Raw genomic sequence first — 16,934 nt, forward strand, 5'->3', positions numbered from 1 at the left:
CTCACCTTTGATCCCAAGCGACTTCACCTTCTGCACCAGTCTGCCATGAGGGACCTTGTCAAAGGCCTTACTGAAGTCCATGTAGACAACATTCACTGCCCTACCATCATCAATCATCTTCGTCAAATCCTCGAAAAACTCAACCAAGTTCATGAGACACGACCTCCCCTTCACAAAACCATATTGCCTCTCACTAATACGTCCACTTATTTCCAAGTGGGAATAAATCCTGTCTCGAAAAATCCTCTCCAATAATTTCCCTACCACTGATGTAAGGTTCACTGGCCTGTAATTACCTGGATTATTCTTGCCACCCTTCTTAAACAAAGGAACAACATTGGCTATTCTCCAATCCTCTGGGACCTCCCCTGTAGCCAGTGAGGATACAAAGATTTCTCTCAAGGCCCCAGCAATTTCCTCCCTTGCCTCTCTCAGTATTCTGGGGTATATCCCATCAGGCCCTGGGGACTTGTCTTCCTTAATGTTTCTCAAGAACCCCAATACCTCCTCCTTTTTGATCTCAACATGACTCAAACTATCTACACATCCTTTCCCAGACTCATCATCCACCAAGTCCTTCTCTTTGGTGAATACTGATGCAAAGTACTCATTTAATACCTCGCCCATTTCCTCTGGCTCCGCGCATAGATTCCCTCCCCTGTCCTTGAGTGGGCCCACCCTCTCCCTGGCTACCCTCTTGCTCTTTATACATGTATAAAAAGCCTTGGGATTTTCCTTAATTATGCTGGCCAATGCTTTTTCATGACCCCTTTTAGCCCTTCTTACTCCTTGCTTAAGTTTCTTTCTACTTTCCTCGTATTCTACACTTGCTTCGTGTTCCCAACCTCCTAGCTTTGACAAATGCTTCCTTTTTCTCTGTGACTAGGCTCACAATACCTCTCATTATTCAAGGTTCCCAAAACGTGCCATACTTGTCGACCATGATTTAAATAGCACTGATGGGGGCAAGTCGATAGGAGGGTTGCTATCTGTGGATGCCTACGAATGTGCATTCAGCTGTACAAGGTGGAGCATTGAATTCCAAAATGGCTCCGCTGGCATCAAATCAGCATTGCACAATGATTGACGTCATGATCTTTCTGCTGTGCATATTTTTGGTGGATGTTCATGCCTTCACCAAGCGAGCTTCCGATGTGATTTGCCACACAGGTACGCGCACATAATGGATTCCATTTTGGAGATCTATGGGTACTTGCCGCACCAATTAAATGAGTGCTGACAGGCCAATTTCTGCCTGCTCTTTCCCCAAGAAAAGACAGTGCACAACACTAAGGAGAAGAATATAGCAGGGCGTGAACACCTAACCTCTTGATGCTGTCTGAGTTAAACGTTAAGAATTATGGAGCCTCCAGAAATGTCAGCTTCGGAGATTTTGAAACAAAAAGCCTCCGTGAACAGGAATTTCTTTCCAGCCTATATAATATTATACCCCAGGTCCCCAACACTCTGCAATCTACTTTGGAGAATGTTACCACCTTCAGTTTGTCTGTAGCTCTATCCTCAAGACAAGGGTAAATGTTCACAGCTGTTGCAGCTTTGGTGAAAGCCCATGTAGTTGCTATCCTGTTCTGGGCAGGATTTTCCAGCCAGGCTCGCAAGACCAGAAAACCCCGCCTGAGGTCAACGGACCTTCGCATGATCCATCCCCGCCTGCTATGATTCCCATGGCGGGCAGGATGGGAAAATTCCATCCTCTGTGTTCAAACATATGCTCTGCCTTGGAGAATTTGATGGAGAAGATGTATTGGTATTTTCAAGGCATCACTAACCGTCAGTCTGCTATCATGGTGATAAGTGGGAGTGAAGACCTCCAGCCTCAAGGGAGTAACAGTGGCACAGCAGGAGCAACAAGCGCTGCCCTCCATTTTGCTTTTGTTTAAGTGCTGCCCTTTATTAGGGTGTTAGCAAATCTGCTTTCTCGACACTCCCTCAATGAAAATCAACCACAGTGCCAGAAAGTCAGCTGAAGACCTATTCTCGGCTGGCGTTCCGATCATTGGTTCGGCCTGTATGTTAGCTGCATGAACTGAGTGGGCCAAGGATGAAGTGCCAGTATGAACTGGTAAGGAAGGGGAGTTTAGAAGATGAAAAGAGAAGTAGCTTCAGCTGAGGCTGAAGAATACTGGCATGACATAGGGTGGAGGAAGAGTTCCAGCTTTGCCTGCAGAAGACGGGGTAGAGGCAGCTGCTGAAAGAAATATGTACAATTCCAAATTTGCCAACCATTGGTCTAATTGAAAATTATCATCATGGCTCGGTACAAATCTTACTTGCTAATCAGCATGTTTCTGTGAAAAATAGAAAATAAAGACTTTCTTCTCTGTTAATAGATTTTCTCAATAACTGAGAGAAAAATAAGTTTTAATTTGAAAGGAAAATTATGAATTTTCAAATAGAGAAAAATATTCAAAAACATTTGAGGAAATGTTCCTTCCTTTCCAGACAAAGTACAATATTCAGTGTGGGACCAAAATATCATCATGGAATTCCTACAGTGCAGAAGAGGCCAGTCGGTCCATCAAATCTGCACCGACTCTGACAGAGAATTTTACACCTTGCTCTATCCCCGTAACCGCCACATTTCCCATGGCTAATCCACTTAATCTACACATCTTGGGACACTAAGGGACAATTTAGCATGGCCAATCCATCTTTGTGGATTGTGGGAGGGGATCCCGGCTTGGATCACCTTCTGTGTGGAGTTTGCTCGTTCTCCCTGTGTCTGTATGGGTTTCCTCTGGGTGCTTAAATGTCTTCCCACGGTCCAAAGATGTGCGGGTTAAGTTGATTGGCTTTGCTAAATTGCCCCCTAGTGTCAGGGGGTTAGCAGGGTAAATAAGTGGGGTTATGGGGATAGGGACTGGGTGGGTTTGTGGTCAGTGCAGACTCGATGGGCGGAATGGCTTCTTTCTGCACTATAGGGATTCTACGATTCTATGAAACCAGAGCACCCGGAGAAAGCCCACGCAGACACGGAGAGAACGTGCAGTCTCTGCTTAGACAATCACCCAGAATTGAACCCAGATCCCTGGAGTTGAGGTGGCAGTGCTAACCACTGCACCACCGTGCTGCCCTATCAAATATTATAAAATGTACCAAGTAAAATGTTGCACATCAATATTTTTTGGAAGAGGTCCTTATCGAAATAGGAGGCCCTTTGCACTTTCGGTACAATTACTTTTTTTCACATGTCCCGTTTTAGCTTTCCAGGCTGTTTTAGCTTTCTGGACAGGCAAATGCCAGTATTAATGAAACTATTGGTCATCTCTTGCTGGTTTGTAAAATTGGCATGTTTACAATTCTGATTTTAAAATTCTTGAAATCAATACCTTGTAGACTATAGAATTAAAAATCTTGTTATCTTACACTATCAGCCCTCAAAATGTACACAAAAGCGGCTTTGATCATCCTACACTCCCAATGAAATCCATTAGTGCTCCTCTTTAATCTCAGCTCCCTGAGTGTGAACCTTGAATGAAACTCTACCAGCCACATCAGGCAGAAGTAAGTAGCTGTTTGTCAAGCAATGGCCTTAATGTTCCTGATCAGATTTCCATTGTGTAACTCTGCTGACCTGAAGTGTCGTTGCTTTGAAAACATTTTAGAAACATATTCACTTGTCAATTTATTTTCACTGGTATACACTAACTGGAATTGCTTGAATAATGCCGTGTCTTTTTCTGAACAGGTTGGTGATAAATTTGATGAGTTTACTGTTAAATAAACCAGACTTGGTGTTATTCTGAACCACACAGATCAGACACATTGCGCAGGTTCCTGATCTATGCTAAGATAATTGATCTGCGACTGGAACAGTGGCAGAGACAGTGAGATTAGCCACAGTAACTCTGAGCAAGGAAAGGCAAAATCAACCTGGGATCGTTATTCAAGCGTGTGATATTTGGATAAGGACATGATCAGGTTTTGGCAGTTTAATGGGCTGTCCACACTCACTGCCCGTGCCTATGTATGAGATACCCTGGAGGGTTTCTCGTGCCTGCAGAAAATGACGTCACTACCTTGAGCAAACTGGGGGTGCGGGGAGGGGAAAGCTCCTTTTGAAACTCACAGTTCTAAATCTATTTCTTTCACAATAAAAGCAAAATACACATACCAAAACACAGCCATGGGTGACTGCCCGTGTGGAGTTTGCATATTCTCCCCGTATCCGAGTGGGTTTCTTCCAGGTGCTCTGGTTTCAAAGAAGAACAAAGAACAATACAGCACAGGAACAGGCCCTTCGGCCCTCCAAGCCTGCACCGCTCCTTGGTCCCAACTAGACCATTCTTTTGTATCCCTCCATTCCCAGTCCGTTCATGTGGCTATCTAGATAAGTCTTAAACGTTCCCAGTGTGTCTGCCTCCACCACCTTGCCCAGCAGCGCATTCCAGGCCCCCACCACCCTCTGTGTAAAATACGTCCTTCTGATAGCCGTGTTAAACCTCCCCCCCTCATCTTGAACCTATGACCCCTCGTGAACGTCACCACCGACCTTGGAAAAAGCTTCCCACCGTTCACCCTATCTATGCCTTTCATAATTTTATACACCTCTATTAGGTCACCCCTCATCCTCCGTCTTTCCAGTGAGAACAACCCCAGTTTACCCAATCTCTCCTCATAACTAAGCCCTTCCATACCAGGCAACATCCTGGTAAACCTCCTCTGCACTCTCTCTAAAGCCTCCACGTCCTTCTGGTAGTGTGGCGACCAGAACTGGGCGCAGTATTCCAAATGCGGCCGAACCAACGTTCTATACAACTGCAACATCAGACCCCAACTTTTATACTCTATGCCCCGTCCTATAAAGGCAAGCATGCCATATGCCTTATTCACTACCTTCTCCACCTGTGACGTCACCTTCAAGGATCTGTGGACTTGCACACCCAGGTCCCTCTGCGTATCTACACCCTTTATGGTTCTGCCATTTATCGTATAGCTCCCCCCTACGTTAGTTCTACCAAAATGCATCACTTCGCATTTCCTTCCACAGTCCAAAGATGTGCAGGATTGGCCATGGTAAATTGCCCTTAGAATCCCAGGATGTGTAGGTTAAGGGGATTACTGGACTAAATAGAACAAAGAACAAAGAACAGTACAGCACAGGAAACAGGCCCTTCGGCCCTCCAAGCCTGTGCCGCTCCTTGGTCCAACTAGACCAATCGTTTGTATCCCTCCATTCCCAGGCTGCTCATGTGACTATCCAGGTAAGTCTTAAACGATGTCAGCGTGCCTGCCTCCACCACCCTACTTGGCAGCGCATTCCAGGCCCCCACCACCCTCTGTGTAAAAAAACGTCCCTCTGATGTCTGAGTTATACTTCGCCCCTCTCAGCTTGAGCCCGTGACCCCTCGTGATTGTTACCTCCGACCTGCGTGGGTTTACGGGAATAGGGCAGAGGGTGAGTCTGGATAAGGTGCTCTGTCGGAGAGTCGGTGCAGACCCGTTTAGCCAATGTCCTCCTTCTGCACTGCAAAGAATCTATGTTATCGCAGATGCTGAAGATCTGAAATATAAGCAGAAGGTGCAGGAAAAGTGTTGGCGGCATCTGTGGAGAGAGAAATCGAGTTAACTGAAATTTTTTTTAAATGGAAGTGTCAGGTTGTGACTCAAAGCTGGCAGGTTTCCCTCCAGAACCACAACCAGGCTTTCTCACCACATCATCTGACACTTTGTTAAAACAGACCTGGGGTGTGTTTTATGCTGTCATTCTGGTGGGATGGGGCGGGTCCTGATAGAGCCCACAAGGCCAGCTCCACAGAGATCAGGGTGCCCTTTAAAAAGCTCACCCAATCTCAAAGCTAAGTTAAAGCCCCCCCTCCTCACAGCAACACCCCCAGCAGACATTGAGACCCCAGGTGGGCAATGGGAAGACCCCCAACCCTCGCACGGCTGTCTGTTTTAAATGGGTGACCCCTTGTTTTTAAACAATCACCCATAGTTCTAGATCCTCCCACAAGAGGAAACATCCTCTCCACATCCCCCCTGTCAAGGTCCTCGAGTACAGTGTGCAGTTCTGGGATCCACATTGTAGGAGGGAGGTGTTAGCATTGGAAAGGGTGCAGAGGAGATTTACCTGGATATTGCCTTGGGCTGGAGAATTTTAGTTATGAAGAGAGATTGGATAGATTGAGGTCGTTTTCTTGGAGCAGAGGCAACTGAGGGGGATATGATTGAAATGTATAAAATTATGGGAAGCACAGATAGATCAGACAGGAAGAAACTTTTCCCCTTGGTGGAGGGATCAATGATGAGGGGCACAGATTTAAGTTAAGGGGCAGGAAGTTTAGAGTGGTGTGAGGAAAAACCTTTTCACCCAAAGGCAGTTGGGAGTCTGGAACTCACTGCCTGAAAGGTGGGTGGCGGTAGAGACCCTCATAACATTTAAGGCGTATTTAGATGTGCACTTGCGATGCCAAAGTGTACAAGCTATGAGCCAAGTGCTGGGAAATGGGTGGTACTTGGGTGATTTGTATTTGATCGGCATAGTCGTATTGGGCCAAAGGGCCTTTTTCTGTGCTGTAGATCTCTATGACTATGAGAAGCTGCTGAGGGGCAGGAATAAGCATAAATTCAAATATAAAGAGACGATTTGCTGTAATGACTGTTTTTAATATCTGCTATGTGACTCCACTTCCCATTGAGGTTGTATGCACGATACTGAAACTAATTTGCTTCAAGCATTTCATAGCCCACTGCTATTTCTGCTTTGTAATAAGGTGTAAAGTGAGCACTTTGTGATCACTATTAACTGCATTCACAATGCATAGGATTTACAATTTGAATTATGTATAACAAAATGTAACTTATCGATGGTCGTGTAAGTTGTTAGAAGGTATTTTGAGAGGCAGGATCTATAGGTATTTAGAGACGCAAGGACTGATTAGGGACAGTCAGCATGGCTTTGTGAGTGGAAAATCATGTCTCACAAATTTGAGTTTTTTGAAGGGGTAACCAAGAAAGTAGATGAGGGCAATGCAGTTGATGTTGTCTACATGGACTTTAGCAAGGCCTCTGACAATTGCATGGTCAATTGTTGCATAAGGTTAAATCTCACGGGTTCCAGGGTGAGATAGCCAAATGGATACAAAATTGGCTTGAAGACAGAAGACAGAAGATGGTTGTAGAGGGTTGTTTTTCAAACTGGAGGCCTGTGACCAGTGGTGTACCTCAGGGATCGGTGCTGGGTCCACTGTTATTTGTCATTTATATTAATGATTTGGATGAGAATTTAGTAGGCATGGTTAGTAAGTTTGCAGATGACACCAAGATTGGTGGCATAGTGGACAGTGAAAAAGGTTATCCCGGATTGCAATGGGATCATGATCAATTGGGCCAGTGGGCTGACGAGTGGCAGATGGAGTTTAATTTAGATAAATGCGAGGTGATGCATTTTGGTAGATCAAACCAGGGCAGGACTTGCTCAATTAATGGTTATAGAATGAAAAGATAGAGTCATAGAGTCATAGAGGTTTACAGCATGGAAACAGGCCCTTCGGCCAAAACTTGTCCATGCAAAACCCTTTTTTTTTTAAACCCCTAAACTAATCCCAATTGCCCGCATTTAGCTCATATCCCTCTATACCCATCATACCCATGTAACTATCTAAATGCTTTTTAAAAGATAAAATTGTACCCGCCTCTACTACTACCTCTGGCACTCGTTCCAGACACTCATCACCCTGTGTGTGAAAAAATTGCCCCTCTGGACACTTTTGTATCTCTCCCCTCTCACCTTAAACCTATGTCCTCTAGTTTTAGACTCCCCTACCTTTGGGAAAAGATATTGGCTATCTACCTTGTCTATGCTCCTCATTATTTTATAGACCTCTATAAGGTCACCCCTCAGCCTCCTACGCTCCAGAGAAAAAAGTCCCAGTTTATTCAGCCTCTCCTTATAACTCAATCCATCAAGTCCCGGTAGCATCCTAGTAAATCTTTTCTGCACTCTTTCTAGTTTAATAATATCCTTTCTATAATAGGGTGACCAGAATTGCACACAGTATTCCAATTGTGGCCTTACCAATGTCTTGTACAACTTCAACAAGACGTCCCAACTCCTGTATTCAATGTTCTGACCGATGAAACCAAGCATACCGAATGCCTTCTTCACCACTCTGTCCACCTATGACTCCACTTTCAAGGAGCTATGAACATGTACCCCTAGATCTCTTTGTTCTGTAACTCTCCCCAACGCCCTACCATTAACTGAGTAAGTCCTGCCCTGGTTCAATCTACCAAAATGCATTACCTTGTATTTGTCTAAATTAAACTCCATCTGCCATTCGTCAGCCCACTGGTCCAATTGATCAAGATCCTGCTGCAATTGGAGATAACCTTCCTCACAGTCCACCATGCCTCCAATCTTGGTGTCATCTGCAAACTTCCTAGCCATGCCCCCTATATTCTCATCCAAATCATGAATATAAATGACAAATAACAGTGGGCCCAGCACTGATCCCTGAGGCACATCGCTGGTCACAGGCCTCCAGTTTGAAAAACAACTCTCTACAGCCACCCCCTGGCTTCTGTCAAGAAGCCAATTTTGTATCCATTTAGATACCTCACCCTGAATGCCGTGAGATTTAATTTTATGCAACAACCTACCATGCGGTACCTTGTCAAAGGCCTTGCTAAAGTCCATGTAGACAACATCAACTGCACTGCCCTCATCTACCTTCTTGGCTACCCCTTCAAAAAACTCAATCAAATTTGTGAGACATGATTTTCCACTCACAAAGCCATGCTGACTGTCCCTAATCAGTCCTTGCATCTCTAAATGCCTGTAGATCCTGTCTCTCAAAATACCTTCCAACAATTTACCCACCACAGATGTGAGGCTAACTGGCCTGTAGTTCCCAGGCTTTTCCCTGCAGCCCTTTTTAAACAAAGGCAAAACATTTGCCACTCTCCAATCTTCAGGCACCTCACCCGTGACTATCGATGATTCAAATATCTCGGCTAGGTGACCCGCAATTTCCTCCCTAGCCTCCCACAACTGATCTAGGGGAGAGTTATAGAACAAAGAGATCTAGGGGTACAGGTTCATTGCTCCTTGAACATGGAGTCACAGGTGGACACAGTGGTGAAGAAGGCATTCGACATGCTTAGTTTCATTTGTCAGAACATTGAATACAGGAGTTGGGACATCTTGTTGAAGTTGTACAAGACATTGGTAAGGCCACACTTGGAATACTGTGTACAGTTCTGGTCACCCTATTATAGAAAGGATATTATTAAACTAGAAAGAGGGCAGAAAAGATTTACTAGAATGCTGCTGGGACTTGATGGTTTGAGTGATAAGGAGAGGCTGGATGGACTGGGACTTTTTTCTCTGGAGCGTAGGAGGCTTAGGGGTGATCTTATAGAGGTCTATAAAATAATGAGGGGCACAGATCAGCTAGATAGTCAATATCTGGTCCCAAAAGTAGGGGAGTCTAAAACTAGAGGGCATAGATTTAAGGTGAGAAGGGAGAGATACAAAAGTGTCCAGAGAGGCAATTTTTTCACAAGAGGGTGGTGAGTGTCTGGAACAAGCTGCCAGAGGTAGTAGTAGAGGCGGCACAATTTTGTCTTTTAAAAAGCATTTAGACAGTTACATGGGTAAGATGGGTATAGAGGGATATGGGCCAAACACGAGCAATTGCGACTAGCTTAGGAGATTTGAAAAAAGTGTGGCATGGACAAGTTGGGCCAAAGGGCCTGTTTCCATGCTGTAAACCTTTATGACTCTATGAGGAACTGGAAACCTACACTGCTACCCCCACAAAAGATAGAGAGGTATATTTAATTTCTGTCACTTTGCTGCCTTGCACCAGTGAAACCAAACACTGTCAGAAATGCTTCTCTGAATCATAAAATCAAAAAGCACTTAATGGCCGTGATTTTACTTGCTGACCCTGCCCATCGATGGGAGGTGTGAGCCGGTAAAATCAGGCGAGAGCTGAGAAATCAGCATCGCGCCCGGTTTCTCGGCTCTCGCGACCTTACCGGCACCGGATTTCAGGCGCAGTCAGCCTCACTCCCATTTCCGGCGAGAGGCTGAAGATATTATTTTAATTTATTTAAATCCTCATTTACATCTGTTTAGTGAGCCCGGCGCTCAATTTGCCGGGCTCACTTGTCTTTGCGGGCTCGCTGAAAGAGGTTCTCTCCGGCGAGGAAAACACCTGCTCCCCATGAACAGGAACAGTCATGTTGCCCTCGCCAATAGAACCGGAGGTCATTGAGGTCCCTAGGGGAGGTCGAGGGCAAGGGGGTGTGGTTTTAGGGCAGTGCCAGCCTGGCAGTGCATGCCTGGCACCTTGGCACTGTCCACTGGGCAGTGCTGGGATGGAGCTTGTGGTGGGGGGGGGGGGGGGGGCAATGGGGGATAGGCCTATGGAGGCAGGGCCAGTCAGTGACAGCCCAATCAGGAAGGGGGAAGGGGCTGTTGCACTCTCTGCAACTGCAATCAATAGGGAGGGAGGGGATTCCGCAGGCGCTCTGCAGCTATGATGGGTGTGGGGGGCTTGCTGCACAATCTGCCAGAGATCATGGATGGGGGGGGGATGGAGGAGGGGTCCCACTGCGCACTCTGCATCGCGATCGGTATGGGGAGGTAGGGAGGGCCCCGCTGGCGCTCTGCCTGCGATTAGTGGGGGAGGGGGGAGGCGCGATCGGTCTTGGCAGTGGGGGGGCTTGTGATCGGCAGCGGGAGCCCCCATGATTATGGCGGGGGTCTGAGTTGAGGCTGGCTACAGCAGCAGAGGCCTGAAAGATCTCTCTCTCTGTCAGGCCTCTGCAGTTGCTATTGCACATGTGCAGCCACAGAGGTCTGCACATGCACAGTAGTTCCCTCTGCTGCCTGATCAAGCTGGCTGTTGAGCTAAGCCCTTCCCACTGCCTCTCATAGCGAGAAACAGCCTAGCCTATTTTTTCATGCACTAAGTGCATAAGATTGGGAGTAAAAACTCACCCAAAAAACAGATCTTCAACTCTCCCATTTTCACACTAGCTGGAAACTTAGAATTTTTCTTGTAAAATTCTGCCCAATGTCTTCCACGAGTTTTTCTTAGTTTAAATGATAAGCTATCATAACTGTAATGGCACCAAACCTACTAAGTCTCCCCTTCTACTCCTGGTGCCATTCTGCCACAGTCTAAGTGCTTGTGGCAACCACAATAGCATTAATTCAGCAAACTGAGTTGGATCAGAGATCAGCCATGATCCCATTGAATTGTGGCTAAATGGCTACTCCTGTTCCTATATTCCTTGCTCAACTGGAGCTTTGATTTTAAGGGGATATTGTGTTCTGATAAACAGCTCCCTCAGTGAGGCAGGGGTAGCACGATGGCAGAGTGGTTAGCATTGCTGCCTCACAGCTCCAGGGATCTGGGTTCGATTCCTGGCTTGGGTCACTGTCTGTGCGGAATCTGCACGTTCTCCCCGTGTCTGCGTACGTTTCCTCTGGGTGCTCCGGTTTCCTCCCACAGACTGAAAGATGTGCTGGTTAGGTGCATTGGTCATGCTAAATTCTCCCTCAGTGTACCTGAGCAGGTGCCGGAGTGTGGCAACTAGGGGATTTTCACTGTAACTTCATTGCAGTGTTAATGTAAGGCTAGTTGTGACACTAATAAATAAACTTTTAAAAACTCAGGAAATTATGGTATGGCATAATCTAAAGCGTAAGTAACTCAAGCCATTACCAAAGTCATGGTTCAGACTAGGTGTTCAGCAAAGTTCAGCTTATTGTAACTGGTGGTAGGTTTCCAATTAAAGGAATTAGACCCTGTAAAGTTGTGCTGAAGTCCCTACAATTATTTTTGTAGTTATAATTTTGTTTGCATGAAAGGTAGGACTAGAGAATGCTCCAAGTGGCACAATATTCATCAAATAAAGTACCCAAAACCAATATTTTCTGAATGGAGAACCTATGCCCAAACTATCTGCAATATAAATCTTGTGCCTTTGGAATGTGTAGACCCTTCAGTGGTTTTATATTCAGCTCCATTTTGTGTACCTTAAGCTATTGCCTTTAATTGAAGTGATGGGCTGCAACTGACCCAAAAAATGACTAAGGCTGCGATTTTGCTGGCTTGCTGTTTCAGTTGATCAGCGCGATGAGCCGGGAAGGTTGCAAGAATGGCAAAAGATCTGATTCGTGCCACACGCAATCTTATCGGCCCTGTTTTACCCACCAGACCGGGGGAGGAGACCGACAAATGGAGGGGGGAGGGCGGGGGGGGAGAGGGGGGGTGCATGCAGTGTGGGCAGTGGAGAGGGTTGTGACGTGGAACCCATCGGCAGGACATGACCTGCGCCAGGCACGTCGAGACCGGAAAATCCCCATGGAATCTTAGGTGTATCTGCATTTTAAGTTATGACAAGCCCACATCCTGCATTGTCATTTATTGCAGAATGTAGGTCAGTTCTTGCTGGTCATTTAGATTAACATGTAGGCTTAGAGGAGACAATTTTAAAAAAAATTGCTATATAGGTTAGGATTCTCCCAAAATAATTCTAAGTGTCGAATTCGCGTAAAAACTGGAGTAAATCCCGCTGGCTTTTCAGCAAGATTTTCAAAATGTATCTCCCATACTATGTGCACTGCAGAGTGCACTAGCGTGAATCTCCCGCTGGAGAGGCCGGCAGCATAGCGCTGAGTGAGCCACTGCACATGCACCGATCTGTCATAGCGGAGATTGGCGCATGTGCAGTAGCCCGCTCTGTTGGCCTTCTGATTGCTGGCCAGCCCCGCAACCCCAGCATCGCTGGCCATGCGACACCCCTACCCCAAAACCCAATTGCCCCAGCAGGCCAACCCCTCGCCGTCCCCCCCACACCCCAATGGCCAGCTCTAATCACTGGACTCCCTCCCTCTGTCACTGCCAAGTGCAGAGTGGCAGCGGGATCCCCCCCACCCCTACAGATCTCTCTCCGCTCCCTCCAAGGCCCCACCCCCTTGACACTGCCCGATGCCCAGTGGGCAATGCCAAAATGCCCCCTGGGTATTGCCACTTTGCCCCTTGAGCAGTGTCAGGAGGCCAAGCTGGCACTGCCAAGCTGGCATTGCCCAGGGGGCACTCGCCTGACCCCGACCTCCTAGGGGGGCCTCCATGGCCTCCCTTCACTGCAACGGGGTCAGGTTGCCAGCTCCCCGTAAGTGAGGAACTATTATAAACCCCGTTGGAGTGAAACACACCTGGCGAGAAGGAGACGAATCAGATGGCAATTCTAACTTTAATAATTTTTACAGCTCCGCGCCAATTTCTGATGTGGAGCTGACGGTGCCAGCAATCCGGTGGCTGGAGATTCGCGGAGGCCGCGGTGCCTAGCTATACAGCCTCCACTTGAGTCTCCCGGCCCGCTGTGCTGCTTGCTGGGAGAATTGCCCCCATAATCTGTTTAAATGGTTAATTGCAAAATCTATAATTTCACTTCCACTTTTATCATTTGAAATGCGTTTGAAACGAAGCAATCCTCAATATTTTGTGAGGAAAATGTTAATCTAGCAGCGATGGACATGCTTGTGGTAAATTGCCAAGTTCAGACAGACTGAAGAAGTGGAGAATAAGACCAAAGGATCACAGGAGGGTAGAACAAATGAGAAGTTATCTGACAATCTTTTTTCAAGGCAAAGCTAAGACGACTTACAACCTTTATCCCTATAATGTAAGGAACCTCAAAGGGCTGGATGCCATCTGGTTTGGATCTACTCAAAGTGATTGATTAGAACCTGCAACATCTGGGTTCTAGACACAATATTCAATGGATAGTCACATTTAATTGAAGACAGTTCCACTAAACATTCAGGGAATAAATGGAAGGTTTAGTCCCACAATGAAAAACATCGGCAGCTAAAACATGATTGAACAAGGCAGATAGCTGTCCTGCGTTTGGAGCTAATCTGTCCCCAAGTATGGACATTTGTGAGTTTCTTTTTAAAAATCGAGGCTGATGTTCCAATGTTTTACTGAGGGAGTTCTGCATTATTGGGGAAGCTGTCTTTCGGATGAAATGTTAAACCCATATGCTGTCTTCCCTCTTGGGTGAATGGCACGATTTGAAGGGCTGGGGAATTCTGGTCAATATTTATCCCTCTAAAAATGCCACCAAAACAGATTATCTGGTCATTTTCTTATTGTGGTTTGTGAAATCTTTCTGTGCACAAATCAGCTGCCACTTTTCCTGTAATACAACAGTGATTATACACGAAAAAAGTACTTAACTGGTTGTGAATTTGTCTGGGATGTACAAGTTATGTCTTTTCATTGACACCCAATCTTGTTCCAAATATGAAAAGATGTTACGTCCCTTTCTAAACTTAAGGCATTTTTTAAAAGTCCAGTTGACAGGATGTTTCAAAGATCTCTAGTGAATGAAAAGAAGTGACTGGATGCCACTGTTTTGGGTGGAGATTTTTAAAGGTGATTTGATGAAAAGTTTTTCAATTCCTTAAATGTGCTGTTCAATGCAGTCGTAGCATGTAAACTTCTGACTCTTCCGTTCCCAATTCGTTGAGTTCTTGAACTCTGCTGGATCTTTTGAGGAAGAACTGTGTGAAACGGAGACTATTTACTAGGAGAAATGTGGAAAGTAGATCACGCTATGCTTCTCTTATGTGGTTGCCAGTAGCGAGTGAGATGTGATAGCTGCAGAAGGAATATGTTGCCTGTGTGGCCCCTGGTTACGGGAATGCTTTGCCACTCAAGTGTGCATGGAAGTGGAAAAAAATACTTATCCAATGGTGTGGATGGAATGTTTTTATGAATGTGCATTTCTATATTCTTGAGTTTAAGTTGCAGTGGGAATTTATTTTTGTGCTCCTCAAGTTGAAGGGTGTTACTGCTCTGAAAGGAAACACTTGCTCAATTTGTCAGCATTGGGTATTCCCAGGATAGTTATAGTATGGATTAAGCACAGACTAAAGCTACACTGTTGTCACAATTCAGAAATGAAATATCAGAATAGTGCCTTAGTATGATATGTCCTTATTCATACACTTCAACCTAAACAAAATAGCAAACGTCAATCAGGGAGTTCAAAAAATGAGCTCAACCCTCAAAACAGCCCTGAATATAGGCTGTATGATTCAGGAAGACAAAAATGACCTTCTGTTCATCATAAGGTCAGAAATGGGAATGATAGCAGAGCACCATTTACAACTCCTCAAATACTGAAGCAGTATGTACCCACTTGCACCAATACTGGACAATATTCAGGCTTGGGCTGATAAGTGGCAAGTAACATTCACACCACCCAAGTGCCAGACATTGACCATCTCTAACAAGAGAGAATCTAACCATTATCTCTTGACATTCAATGACATTACCATCGCTGAATCCCCCACTATCAACATCCTGGGGTTACCATTGACCAGAAACTGCACAAGCTATATAAATACTGTGACTTCCAGAGCAGGTCAAAGACTCAAAGTCCTGCAGTGAGTAACTCACCTCCTGACTCCCCAAGTATGTCCACCATCTGCAAGACACAAGTCAGGAGTGTGATGGAATATTCTCCACTTGCATGCTTGAATGTAGCTCAACAACACTCAAGAAGCTTAGCGCCATTCAGGATAAAGTAGCCTGCTTGATTTGCACCTCATCGATAACCTCCAACAGTCACTCCCTTCTTCACTGATGCACAGTGGAGGCAGCATGTATCACCTACAAGATGCAACTCACCAAGGCTCCTTTAACAACACCTTCCAAAGCCATGACCTCTACCACCTAGACGGACAAGGGCAGCTGATGCAAGGGAACACCATCACCTCCATGGCACACACCATCCTGACTTGCAACTACATCACTGTTACTTCACCATCACTGGGCCAAAGTCCTGGAACTCCCTTCCTAACAGCACTGTGGTGTACCTGCATCACATGAACTATAGTGGTTCAAGACAGAGGCACCCTGCCACCCTCTCAAAGTTAATTAGGGATGGTAATAAATGCTGGCCTAGCCAGCGGTGCCCATGAAGGCATAAAAAAACAAGTTTGACAGAAAGTGCATGTGAAACATGGGTTGCAAAATTTGGCACAGCATCACCCTTTTCTTTGCTTACCGGTGCTATTTTGTACACTGACTAGCATCAATGCTGTGTGCACACACTTCGAGTGTGGGTTGCGCTGGTTGCTATTTTGGTGAAGACATTAGCCTGAGCATTAGGAGTGTGCATCAGAAGTATGCAGAATAGGCAAATCATGATATCAGTCAATGTGTAATGCTGATTTCATTGTAGCAGTGTCATTTTTGACCTGAACGCTCCAGCTCAAACCCTCTGTAAAGGTACACGGCTGAATATGTATTCAACTGCAGGAAGGAAACCCTCAACAGTACTAGTTAAAGAGATCATTATCTGCATTCGTGTAAAGTTGCTGTTTGATTTCTACTGGCTGTTGCTGAGTTTGTGATTGGCGCCTTGTATTCTTATTTACAGGTAGTAAAATTGCATGTGGTGCAACAAGGGTTCTGCTCATAATAATTGCACCCATTCATCTGTGCTTTTGTTATCATCTCCCTTAATTAGCAACAAGACAGGGAGATTCAACAAAAGTAGCACAGAGAAGGATAAGCCTCTTGAAGAGGAGGAATGAGGTGTGTGTGTCCATTTTACAAAGGAGGTGCTCACTGAAATCTGCCACTAGTTGTAAATTGCACTATAGTCTCAGAGCAGGATGTAAAAGACATAGCCAGTGGCTGTAAAGGTGACCATGGCCTTGAACCTCTTCAGATCAGGGTGGAGCAGGTGACAGCTCCAATAGCTTCCCAGTATGATGTTCACTGTTATACAAGGGATGTGTACTGTATGCACTTTATACCCCCAAGGGAATACATTGCATCCTCTCTTTCCAAAGAGAAGCAGGCAGGGTGTGCATGTGGCTTTGTCAGGAAAGCAAGTTTGCCCATGGTTCAGAGTGCTTTTATAAATTC

The 16,934-nt window shown here is 45.7% G+C and overlaps 1 protein-coding gene across 1 annotated transcript in view; it reads left to right on the plus strand.

Annotated features, from left to right (window-relative positions):
* The first annotated feature begins 1,046 nt into the window (after nucleotides 1-1,046).
* Nucleotides 1,047-16,934, plus strand: part of ror1 (receptor tyrosine kinase-like orphan receptor 1) — a 332,421-nt gene continuing 316,533 nt past the window's right edge. Inside the window, exon 1 of the mRNA XM_078219199.1 lies at nucleotides 1,047-1,170. Within this exon, the coding sequence (XP_078075325.1) occupies nucleotides 1,047-1,170 (124 nt within the window). The remainder of the gene's footprint in view (nucleotides 1,171-16,934) is intronic.

Source organism: Mustelus asterias, chromosome 8, assembly GCF_964213995.1.
Source record: "Mustelus asterias chromosome 8, sMusAst1.hap1.1, whole genome shotgun sequence".
Classification (NCBI taxonomy): domain Eukaryota; kingdom Metazoa; phylum Chordata; class Chondrichthyes; order Carcharhiniformes; family Triakidae; genus Mustelus; species Mustelus asterias.